General features: G+C 38.0%; 1 protein-coding gene across 4 annotated transcripts in view; it reads left to right on the top strand.

Moving 5' to 3' along the window:
• The first annotated feature begins 391 nt into the window (after positions 1–391).
• The window catches only part of SNX29 (sorting nexin 29), a 102454-nt gene continuing 89896 nt past the window's right edge, over positions 392–12949 (top strand). For all 4 annotated transcript variants that reach the window (XM_036392377.2, XM_054516529.1, XM_054516528.1 and 1 more), the window contains exons 1-7: positions 392–468; positions 5915–5979; positions 6872–6924; positions 7344–7468; positions 8585–8765; positions 10257–10327; positions 11182–11430. In XM_036392377.2, coding sequence (XP_036248270.1) covers positions 462–468; positions 5915–5979; positions 6872–6924; positions 7344–7468; positions 8585–8765; positions 10257–10327; positions 11182–11430 — 751 coding nt within the window. In that variant the 5' untranslated portion in view covers positions 392–461. The remainder of the gene's footprint in view (positions 469–5914; positions 5980–6871; positions 6925–7343; positions 7469–8584; positions 8766–10256; positions 10328–11181; positions 11431–12949) is intronic.

Consider the following 12949-nt stretch of genomic DNA (forward strand, 5'->3'; position numbering starts at 1 on the left):
GATGACACAAGGTTTGGAGCGAGTTGGAAGTTAGGTGCTCTGTGTGGTTTTGGCCACAGAGGGCCAACACCTCTCAAACAGGCCTGGAGACTTAAGAAATTTGTTATTATGATATTTTTGTTTTTATTTAACAAGCCTTTCCGAGCTTCCACCCTGCACAGCATATGCGGCAGCAGAGGACACTTTATCTCCACTTTTCTCACCGTTCCTTTCGCGGTGCCGCGTTCCTGCCCCTCAGGACGGCTCTGCCCACCTGGGGCCGGGCGGCTCCGTGGCCGGGGCGCGCTGAGGGCGCGGGGCTGCGCTGAGGAGCCCCGGGCCGGGACGCGCTCCGCGGCGCTCCCGGGGCCGTGTTTACCTTCCGGGGCGCCGGGCGGGTTCCGGGGCGGGCGGTGGCTGCCGGCCCGGCCGTGGCTGTGCGGGAGAGCGGCGGCTCCGGTGGACGGAGCCCCGCGGGCACCATGAGCGGTGAGTGCGGCCGGGCCGGCCCCTCCGCCCGGGCCCGCTGGGCGCTGTGGGGGCTGGCGCGGGCAGAGGTGCCCGGGGGGCCCGGGCGGGAGTGGCCCTGCCCTCGTTCCCCCCCGGTGCTCCCTGGTGCCGTGCTGAGGCACGGGACACTTGGGTCTCTTATCTCCACACCCCGTTCCTCGTTCCGGCTCCCCAAAGTGGTGTTTTAACCCGTTTTAGATCCTAAGTCCTGCCCTTGAGCGTGACACTGGCTCACAGCACAAGTGATGCTGGGCTCGGGCATCTGTGTTGCCTCAGCTCTGCAAACTCAGAGGAAATACTCCTGAGGAAATAAATGACCAAGAGAAAATAGGAGTTTAAAAAAATGAAAAATATGAGCTCAGGAGCATGCTGTCGGTGGGAGAGGTGAGAACCACGGCTTGTGGAGACAGGGCCCTGTTGCTGAGTCCCTGTCTGAGTCCCGGTGAGGATGGCTCTGGATGCGGTAATTTCTGTGGTAGAGGGGGTGGTGCGGGGGGTGTGCTGAATCTTGAGGGTAAATGTGTGCTAAATCCTGAGCTTTTTGACGTGTTTGTCAAGGAAATACTTGAAGCTTTGCATGAGAATTATGACCCATAAACTACAGGACTGGAGGAAGCAGATCCACTTGAATGGGCAAGCATGGAGATATTTGTTAGGATAGAGATGAAAATTCTAATAGACTTTTCTTGATTTAAAGGATAAGTGGTATTTATTTAATATGTATTAAAACACATTGGCAAGGGTTTGTTTGGGGCTTTTTGAGAAGGAGGTGCTTCAGTAAAAACTTTGGTGGGTTTGTTTTTACATCTTCAGCAATGGAAGTTGCAGACAACACTCTGCACCTGAGGACTGGATCACACATTGATCTCCCACCCTGATCTAATACATGGTGATCTTTGTTGCCAAAGGCAGTAAGAAAAAAACTGAGAGTTAACTGGAGTGACTAAATGCTACATGTTTTATGGTGAGCAGACATTTCTGAAAGTGAACTGAAAATTAAAACCACTTCACTTGTATTTTTCTCTGTTTTGTTCTCACCTTTATGGTAGGAAGAAAATAGAAGATTTTTGTGGAAGAGATGAGGCAAAAAAAAAAGAGATTAAAATGGGGAAACTGCTTGTGAAAAATGCAAGTAACAGTGAAATCTTTCAAAGCATGGGAAAAGAAAGTTTCTCAAATGTTTCAGATCTTGGCACAATATAGACTAAATCCTAATTACAAAATTTGTAAGAGTCATCATTTTCATATGGAAAACCTCAGCCCTTCAAATTCAAACTGGGAATAGCCTTGTGCAAATTTATGCAAATTAGAGCCTAAATCTTCCTAGGAGACTAATCTTTGAGAGCTCTATTTGGATTCTGTGACTCATAAGGCAAGGTAACACCTCATGTGGCCTAAAGCTTCATCCTGTAGTTATTTTTGTTACCTTTAATATTTTTAAGACAACAAAGAGATACATGTTTATGAGAAAAGAAACATTTCATTACTTAAAATAGAGTAATGTCTAGGGTGACATTAACAGTAGTGGTTCAATTGCATAGTAACCACTCATGTGGTAGCCCCTGCCAAGAATTTTAGGGGTTTTCCAACGATTTCAATTAGCAAGGTAACAAAAAACCCCCTAATGTTGCACTTTGACAAACATTACTGTTACACAATGCTATACAGTATTTTTCTAGAATAATATTAGTCAAACTGATCAAAACAGAGCAATATCTGAGATATCAGTATCATGCTTGTTTCAGATAAGGGAGATGGCTGATGTTAACCTCTCATCAATTTCAACCATACCCTTCTTTTAGTGCCTGTAACAGCACTGCCTGTATTTACTTCTATGCCCAGTTTTAGCCCTTTTAACTAACAGAGGTGTTCCTAAAATATGGATGGAAGAACTTCTTAGTGACTATAATTATGGTTAATGTTTATTTTCTTTAGCTACTCTGTATTTCTAGTGGATGTGGAGGTAAATTCCTGTTGATGTAAGCCTCACCTTAATATTACTAATGCTGCTTACTAATTACATACTCATCTTTTATTCTACAGTGCTGAGTAGGCTAAACTTTAAAGGCAAATAATACAAGGATACAAGGTTTATGTGCTTGTCAGGAATTGGAGGTGTTGTCATTTGTTTAATGACAGTTTCAAAAAACTTAAAACTACAACTCGTGGTGGGGGGAGTAAGCAGTAGAATCATAATAATGTAGTATAAGGTAACATTTAAATTAGGTCTGTGTTTTATTTTAAACTTGTGCCATCAGAACCTGCATTAGTGCAAGCAAAAGGGATTGCAGTCTGAAATGTTGCATTCAGGATAAATGCAAGTTATAGAAGAGCAATATGAGATGTATTTATTTTACTTATGTGCTGCATGTGGTGCTGAAGAGGGCTTTACCTGGGAAGAACTGGATGAAAATCGAGCTTTCCTTTACTTAGGTGCCAGTTTGTAGGTGTGGATGTTTGTGTCAGAGCATGGAGAGACGTTTGTTTTAAAAATAGGAAAGCATGGCCTTGAACAACAGAAAATGAAGAGGGTCACAGAGGCAGGTGCAGTACCTGAGCCTATTTTAAACCCTTTTTGACTGAGTAGATGTTGGTGGGAGGAGTCTCTTGAAGTTTCTGAGTTTTTCAACCTTATCCTTATGTTTTCACAATTATTTTTAGAGTTCCGTCTGAACTTCCTTTTTTATTGCAATAGTCTAAATACAGCCTTTTTCTGAGTAATGCTGTTTTTATGCATTCTATGTTTTGTATTTGTGTGTGTGTTGCTGGAGTTTTTACTGCTATTCTGAATAAGGAGAAGGGTATTTTAGTCAGTTTGTAATACACTCTTAGACTCAATGGACTTGATCACACTTAATTGGTGCTTTTGTCTGAAAATATGCCTTTTTTTTCCTGAAAACTTAGTTTAGAAAATGAAAATGTGGAAGAACTAAATATTCAATAGAGTTAGTGGAGATGTATTTTTACCTTCCACCTACTGGAAACAAAACCATCACTAAATAGTTCCATATTTTCTAGGCTTATTACAAAGAAAAATATACCCTCAGCATGAAAAGAGACACAACCTAATCTTTCAGGTTTTTTTTTTTTTAAAACAGACTCAGTGAATATTCTTTTCCTTATACCTGTAAAATTTCTGTTAAGCAAAAGAATTTAGGATTTGCATTGAAGAGAAACCTCAGCTAAGGCCTCAGCAGACACATTCCATGGCCTTATAGCCCTGTTGGTGGTGAGGGTGATCTGAACTGCTTCAGGAATTATTGGTTGTAATTTCCTGCAGTCATGGTTGCTAGTAGTGCAAATTTACAAGTAAAATAAAGAGAAAATACTCATTGCACTCAGTCTGTGTAAAGTTGAGATTTGGTATCACATGCTTTAGTGGTTTAGAACATTAATTAGTATAATGAACATCAGTAGGTATTTTGTATTTATGCATTTTTTTATATTAATCATATTGGTTTGGAATCTAGTTGCAAACCATTTCTGTTACCAAATAGATACAAAGAGTCCAAAGACATCTGAATTTAAAAACTAACATTTATTGCATTTGGAAGATAAACTTGGTTCACCTACTAATATTTTCATTTGATAGATGTTTTTCTGGTCATGAAATTATTAATTGCATGCATTTGTTCTGATGTTGTCTCAAGCTATTAATATAAAGAGAAATATTGTGTTGTGCCTCTTCTTGCAGGTATGTGGGTAGTGTAAGACTAAGAGTAGTGAGTTTTGAAACAACAGAGAAAATCTGCAGAGTTGTATATATTCAGTGTTACTGAATGTGGAAGGTTGCTCTGAAAGTTGAGATTGTTTTCCTTATTTTATGGTGATGTGATTTATTATAAATGGCTACACAGGCATGTATACATCTCCATTTTGGCAATGCATGCATGGTAAGAACATTGAGTATTGTTTAATAAATTGTAATCTCTGAAGGAGCACAAGGTGGAATGGTAGGGATGATATGAATTTAGCCTTATCTTCACACTGCCATGACTGGCAGAGCTGCTAGGAAGTTAAAACCCATTTGGTGCAGGGTTTGAGCCTGGAGTCTGGTCAGGCACTGAACATTGTTTGTGTGCACTGGAGTGCTTGACTAACAGCCCCAGACCTCACACATCACATGTCTGCACACTTTGAGTCAGAGTTCAGAATGAGAAGTGCAACTTCTTGGAAATGCCCTGTAATCAGCAAAACCAGCATTGAGAAGCTTGCTTAGCAGCTATGCTTGCATGTTTTTCCTGTTGTTTTCATTATTCTGGCACACTGTGGGGGTTTTCTTCTGTTTAATGACTATATGAAACCATATGGAATAGGAATTCTATTAATATAGATTAATGTGAATATATAGAATACTTTATATCAGTATAATGTATATTTATATGAGTATACATATTTAAAGGCAGAATAATTTCAACAAATTCTGTTGTGTCCTGCTGGTTTAAAAGCAAACTGTTTTGAATGGGATTATAAAGAGAGGAAATTCTGGGATTTGGACCTCACACTGCTGGATAGCAAGAGGAAGCACATATCTTTGATGTCATCTCTCTTTGCTAGTATGTGGTGTTTGATTTTCAGTCTTGGGAGGAATTTGCTCCTGCAGAGTTTGGATAATTGGCTTTCAGTCCATATGTACATTAGTTGTATGTTCTTTGAGAGAGAAAGGAGAATAGAATGACTTAAACCCAAGAGAGCTCACAGAGGTTTCTGATGGATGCTTTGAACTTAAACTGAGAATAAAGAAATTACAGAAGCAATGTAAGTTATCTCAAAGAATAAATTTTACCATATTCCTGGCAGTTTATAAAGGATATTCCGAAAAGCAAAGTATTCTGTTATTGTTGAAATAGTTTGAGAAGTTAAAGATTGTCTTGCATAGTTCCTTATATAGTAACAAAATAGATTTTGTAGGTGTTAATCAGAAGAATTATGCTGGTAGTTAAATTTTAAGGGATTTACTGTAACAGTTACTCTCTGTTCATCTGACTTAAAGCTCTTTCTGCAGTAAGGTTTGACAGTAAGAAGATACTCCTGGTGTCTCACTCTTGTCTTCCATTCTTTTCTAGTGGTGTGATGCTGTACTACACTGGTAGTTGTGCTAAGAAGCTCAGGGCAAGCTGTGCATCAGCTTGAATAATTATTCTGTATTTGGTACTGGTGAAATGTATCTTCAAAATGTTACTAAAATAAGAATCAAGATGATATTTGAAACAGTGTTGCTGCCTGTTAGAGAAAGACTACTTGAAACCTCAAAGCATAGTTTATACTGCATCATTTTACTTAGAGAAAATACATTAGTTAATTTAGTGGAATAATTGGCATGGGAAGCAAGTTTTCAGGGTCCAAAAGAAAGACATTTGTGTTGGCCCAAATATATTTTAAAAACCAGTTTCTTTTAAAATGATATGATTCTGTTGGATTTCAGGTTCACAGACCAACGACACTAAAAGACAATTTCTTCTGGAACGGCTGCTGGATGCAGTTAAACAGGTGAGAAGTCCAACAGACATTTCTGCACTGGCTTACTCAGAGATGTCACTGCTAGCAGGGACTGTCTTTGCTTTCCCGTTAACAAAGAGAAGGAAAAGGAAGAAAAGGATACAAAGAAGAAATTGTGGCTTTCATGGCACAACTGAGTTTTTGTCTGCTAGCAAAGAACTACTGTGCAGTATTTATTTAAAATTTTTGTTCTGGACAGGTTATATTTGTAATAGATATATTTTAAATACATGTAATACTATACAGTATATGTTAGAAGTATATGTTCTTGTAATCCTGATATGACTGAACTAAATTGCATGTACTGCAAAGTCTAACTTAGTTAACATTTTAGAGTAGCAGCTTGTTTTCTTTGCCCTAGATTTTTAGTGAATGGTTAAAATACATATAAAGTTGTGATTTTTATATATACGTCTATATTTGTGTCATTGTGAAGTTCAGCAAGTAGAATTTCATAGACTGGAGTCAATTTGGAAGAGCTTGAGAGGCAAAAGTGTTTCTCACAAGTAAGCCAGTGAAATGCTTTTTGAAGAGTGGTTCTGTAGTTGTAGTGCTGAGCTGGGTAGGAGCAATGTTTGGTTTTGTGGGTGCCCATTTAAAACTCAAAAGTGGTAATTTCCACTCAGTTTTCAGTTTACTGAAGGAGCTGCAGGTGTGTTGCTCTGGCTAGCAAGGATCTATTTGAACTGCAAGGCCAGCCCATTAGTGTAGCACGATGCTTTAGAGCACTTTTTGGATGCAGGCTGTATTTTGCGATGCTCTATTTTGTGCTGCTTCCTTTTTTTGGTATGACTTTGTTTCATATGTAGAAATAGTTGAGAAAACTGAATTTATTTAGTGTAACTAGAAGTTCTTAAAATCTCTTAAAATCTGTTTATTGCAGTGTCAAATACGATTTGGAGGAAGAAAAGAAATTGCTTCAGACTCAGATAGCAGGTAAAATAGTCTAAGAATTACATGCCTAGATTTTGCATCATAATGACATAAAACATATGGCATAAAATATTTGACATGCTCAAAAAATTACATTGCATAAAAGGTAGGTGATCTGAAGCTGAAATAACATGGTTAACAGCCCCTCCAGCAGGTGAGGGTGATTTCTCAAATTGATTGCCAATTCTTTTGAATGTAACCCGAGCCTCAGCTTTCAATCATTATGATGAGACTGTGGGTATAAGTAGCTTACACTGCTGGCAAATAATGAGATTACTGCATAGGAGGGATCTTTTACTGCTTATAAGATAATGGTTCACTTTACATTTCCTATTCAGACATCTGCAATAAAGTTGCTGCATAGAGACATAGTTGATTTTCACTATGATTTTTTCATGAGTTCATTAAAAATTCTCTTGCAGAGTGACCTGTTTGTGTGCTCAGTTTGAAGCTGTGTTCCAGCATGGCCTGAGGAGGAGCCGGGGATTGGCACTGACAGCAGCAGCAATCAAACAGGCAGCAGGTTTCTCCAGCAAAACTGAAACAGGTAAGTTGCTAATTGCAGCTATCTTGTTGTAATTAGTTCTTATGTTCAGTCAAGTGATATAATTTCTAAAAGAAGTGTGAAGCATTGCACCAAACTGCAATTGTTGGTAGGATTGTTGGTAGGATACTTTACACTTGATGTGTTGTAGAAGTAGCAGTGGAAATGACTGTTGCTTCTTAGTCTAGTTTAATTTACATTCCAAGTTTCTCTAGAAATGTTGCTGTTAGGAAATCTGCACTTCCTACAGTTGCATCATGTATAGTGGCAAATTTCTTTTGAATTCTGGCAGGGATCAGGGTTGTGTAATTTTGGTGTTACGTTTTTAAAACAATGTTTTCATTCTTGACATTGTCTTACTCAGTTCTTTAAATGCTGTATTCTATATAGGTCAGGTATGTTTAACTTCTAGTTATTGATGTAATTTTAGAACAAAAAATTATATTGCTTGTATTGGTTGGGTTGGTTTTTATTACTTTGTCCACATTTAAAAAAAGATTCCTTTATTTTTCTCTTCACCATGGTGTTTCTCTTTTCTTTAATCAGAACTATCTGATCTAAAAACTGATCAGTTTTTATCAATATTTGGGAAAAGTGCACAGAAAGTGTTTAGTGGAAAAAGATATTAGAATGCAACACTTCTGTTTTCTAAAGTAATATGAATTTCTTATTTGCATGTCTGCAAATTCTGGAGCTACCAGTTCCTTTGGACCTGCCTCCCAACATTTCATGTCAGCAGTAACACAGAGTTCTAAAGAAATCTTTTCCCTTCCATAATATGTTTCTTGTTGAACATATGAACCTGTGGATAAAATACTGTCTTAAATGTGCCTTTAAATGTGAATTCTGTGTAAAAGTGTCAGGTCAAATTCTTTAATTTGTGTGGCTTTTTCAATGAAGTGAAAAGTTTTAAGTGCTTAAATAGCCCGAGTTCTGTAGGAATAAATAACTTATTTAACTGGTGGGTTGCACGAGGAGAGTAAATGATTCACCTTTGTTCAAAGTTATATTGTTACCTGTTTGTTTTATAAATTTACATGTAAGTGTATTCAGAATGAGCTTAGTGGTTTTCTTAGTAGGGTGGTTGTCATTATTGTTGTTATTAATCCCTAATTCCAGAGCCAGTGTTCTGGTATTATGTGAAAGAAGTGCTGAACAGACACGAGCTGCAGCGCTTCTACTCTCTGAAGGCCATCACCACCGACATTGGCAGAGGCCGGGCTTGGCTGCGCTGTGCTTTGAATGAGCACTCCCTGGAGAGATACGTGCATATGCTGCTTGCAGATAAGAGTCGCCTCAGGTACTGCATCTGACACCTTTGTAGTGCAGGAAATGTGCTGACAATGGCTGAAACCCCAGGCAACCAACCAAATGTGGCTGTAGAAGTACCCCATATTCATTGCTATGCCTGTCAAGTCACTTTTAAAATTTAACTTTTTTTTTTAAATTTTTGTCAGCCATTAAGTAGTAACTTGTGCCTATATCAACATGTGGGCTCTTCCCTAAATCCCTTCCCTGTTCTTTCAGCAATTTTCCTCACTGCAACCTAGAGACCACACTTGAAGGTGCCTCTCTCATTCCACTAAAATAGTTAGTACACAATTGCAGCCGTGTCTGATCTCAATTCATCAGTGGTAATTGCCTGTTGCCTTTTGGAGATCCTGTAATTGCAGAGCTCCAGCAGTGCAGCAGTGGGGAGCTGCAGCTGCAGAAGTGGTTAGGTAGCAGTTTGTGAAGCTTTTGTTACAGTTACTGAGAATAACTCACTACACGTTGTGAAATCCTAAAGTACTTTGGAAGTGCAAAATGCACTTAAGTTCATAAACTGACTCCTGCCTTTTTCCTCATATGACTTCAACTTCTTTTCTTTATGAAAACTTGAGGCATTTTCCTCTTTTAATCAATAGCTGTTGAGCTTGCTCAAACCACTTGATCAAGTCCAGTGGATTCAGCAGAAAGGCATTTTATTCATTTGCATTGAATAATGGATGTAGTGGATAAGATTATTGCCTGAACTGAGTTCATTAGTATCTCCTTTTCATTTCTAGTTTGTTCCAGTCATCTGTAGCTTTCTTGCAAAACAGATTTTGGAGAAATCAAATAAAGGCAAATGAAATAAAGAAAAAGGTCTGAAAACCATTAGGAAATTAGTGACTTGGATTGCTGTATCACTAATTATTCTCATGCTTGTAGCAATACCTGCACAGTATCAGGATTATCATCACACTGCATTGTAATGCTACTTCTAAAAGGATTCATTCCAGAGTTTTTAAGACTTAAATGTTACCTGAATTCCAATGGAATTTACAGAATCAGTGTACATCCCCAGTTATATGTTTTAGAAACTTTTAAATGAATCTGTCAAAGTTGTTTACTATATAGATTGAGGGTTTTCTTGCTATCTGTTTTGTTGTTTCATCAACTGAATGTTGATAGTAAAAAACCAGCATTCTGCTACTAGAAAGAACCAGGCTTAGCACAACTGAATTTATGTGTTCACAGTGAAAAAAAGTGGTTTTTTACATCCAAATTCATAGCTCACCCTAACTATTTAGGGTAATTGGTGTGGGTTTGGACATTGAAACAGGTCACAGATCCATAGAATATTAGGATTTGGGTTAGAAAGGACCCTCACAGATTGTGTAATCCAGCCCTCCTGCCATGGGCAGGGGCCCTTACCACCAGAGCAGCTTGCTCAAGATAAAAGGACTTAGTCTTCAGAGTTCTTCTGGAAGTGAAGTATATATTACTATAGCACTGCATGTCCTTTTTTTTCTCCTTTAAATTACAGTGTCTTCTATGAAGACTGGTCTTTTATGATGGATGAAGAACGTTCTAGCATGATCCCTACAATGGCAGCTGGTAAGGCTTTCTCTTCAGTATAACTGCTCTTGGAAAACGAGATTTTGCATTTTGGGATAACGTGTCTGTTCTGCTTGGGAGGATTTCTCTAATACACTGTATTTTCTCTAATACACTCTGTTTATGTGGAGATGTGTGTCAGAAGCACAGTCAGGGGGAGCAGTCAAGGTATTATGCCAATTTATGCTATGAATTGATGGATTATTAGGATCCTGGATCTGGTCTTCCTACAATTAAAAAAATTTCCACATAAAATTTTAACTCTTCAGCAGTCAAGACTAACTTAAAACCAGTGCAAAGTGGGTTATTCCTGACTGGAAAAGAGTAATGATAGAATTTATAGTAAGATCAAAATTGCAGGTAAATACAGATAATGAGAGTAAGAGTAAGGAATGGTAACAAGTAATTTACTTTTCTAGAGTTCATCCACAGAAGTGATGTATTATTACCTTTTATACCCCTTTTTTCAGATACATGGTCACATGCTTCATTCTGCAAGCATGGTTCTTGTGCATTTTTGCTAATAGAATATAGGAAGCCACAAATAGTAAAGTTGCAGTGAAATGGGTTTAAATAAAAGGTTATAAATAAATGAGTTCTCAGTACTTTTTGATTATTTAATGTGCAGCTGAACAGCCATCAAGAAGAATTCAGAACTGATTGCTTGAATATAATCTAGAAAGGAATGAATGGTACATGAAAGAATAAGAATTCATGCATTGGGAACTTTGGGAAATTTTGGGAAAAATGTTTTCAATGTCACAATTTCATTAATCCTTAGCTTCTGTGTTCACAACCTGCATATGAAGTATATGGTGCATTTCTGGTCTCTTTTTCTCCTTCTTTTTCTGAAGGTCTGAACTCCATTCTTTTTGCTATCAACATTGATAATAAGGATTTAAATGGGCAGAGCAAATGCACACCCACTGTGTCAGATTTGTTGAAGGAATCCACACAAAATGTGACCTCCTTGTTGAAGGAGTCCACTCAGGGTGTCAGCAGCCTCCTGCGGGAGATCACTGCCTCGTCTGCCGTCTCCATCCTTATCAAACCCGAGCAGGACTCTGACCCACTGCCTGTTCTGCCCAGGAATGTCAGTGCTGGTAAGCCTCTGTCAATGTTAGTGCCATTCAGAAACTTAGGAAATATTCAAGTGTATTGAAATAACATTTTAATTTACTCTTAATGTACTATTGTAGAGCAGAAGTCTTAAAATAAGTGCGCTGTGCATTCAAATCACTTGAGAGGGTAATTAAAAAGCATGAAATTGGAAATATTGGGTGTGAATACTGGATGGTAACTGTGTATTTCAGCATTCTTGTATCATTGTGAGAGGGAAGCTAAACTGTTTTATTGGTAGAGCTTTGCTTGTGACCTGAGTTTTAGTTTCTTGTTCTCAAAATTATGCTTTAAAGTTTGTGATGTAATGACTTTTCATTTTTAATGTTGTCTTTTGCCACCTTGCCAGTCAGACATACAGTGACTTATATATTTTGTTAAATATCAGATGCAAATCTTAGCTTATAATCTGCTTCAAGTAGTGACTGTGTTTACAGTCTGAATTCCTATGCAAAGCAGATAATTGCCTAAATGAAGATTTACTCATACACTCTTTACCTTTAGAGTTCTTAGTCTTACAACCAGCTTGTATGATGTTAGTTACTAACAAAGACCCAAAGTCTTAATCTCCTATTATTTGAAATCAGTCAAGGATAATGTGATTTTCATTATACATTTTTTGTTCCAAAATTACCAAAGTAATATTTTATTATCTCTGTTTCTGGAACTTGAGATAAAAGTTTGTTTTGCTTTCTAAAAGTATGAAACAGCAGGAAGATTTATGTGCTTTTCAATTAAGGAACAAAGTTTGAATTTAGGCACTAAACTGTTTTGGTTATGAGAAAAAAGCACAAACCCCACATGAGAATCTGGTAGGAACAGAAGCTGAGATAAAATCTGGTCTTTATTGGCATTCAAAATAGACTTTGTCTTAAAACACAGTTTGTTCTAAAAACTTGTGGTAAAGCTTTTGTTGTATAGCACTTAAATGAGATTAAAATTGTATGTGATCCTTGACTTGGGATAACTTTGTTAGTACAGAGTAGCCTTGCAGGATGAAAGGCAGTAATTGACCATATGGTGCATGTGACTGCACAGCATGATGTACCTGGTGTGTACAGCACATGTGTATGCACAACATGAAAGGTACAACTTCCAGTGAAATGCCACTTAAAAAAAATGGAGTTTGTTCAAATGCAATTATATGTGGAACATTAGAGCAAGTCAGATGTTTCCATTGAAGTCTGTGTTCTTTGTTGTAATTCTGTTTGCAAGCAGAATGGGTTTAACATCCTTTTAAAAGTACGTTAGTGTGCTTTGTGGATATATAACAGCTGGACTTGAATTAAACAAAGCAGTTTGGTCCCAGTGTGAGGTGTCTTGGTGAATGATTTCTGATATTTCTTGGAGTGCTTCAGCTTTGCATTTAGCTTCAGATGCACATCAGATTCAGTGAGAATAGGTAATAGTGTAAAAATAAGTGCTGTCACTGAATACATCTGGTGTAATCAGAGAGAATTTCAGTGTATTTCTAGACCAAGAGATAATTAGCTGAAAACTGAC

Source organism: Molothrus ater, chromosome 16 (assembly GCF_012460135.2).
Source record: "Molothrus ater isolate BHLD 08-10-18 breed brown headed cowbird chromosome 16, BPBGC_Mater_1.1, whole genome shotgun sequence".
Lineage (NCBI taxonomy): Eukaryota > Metazoa > Chordata > Aves > Passeriformes > Icteridae > Molothrus > Molothrus ater.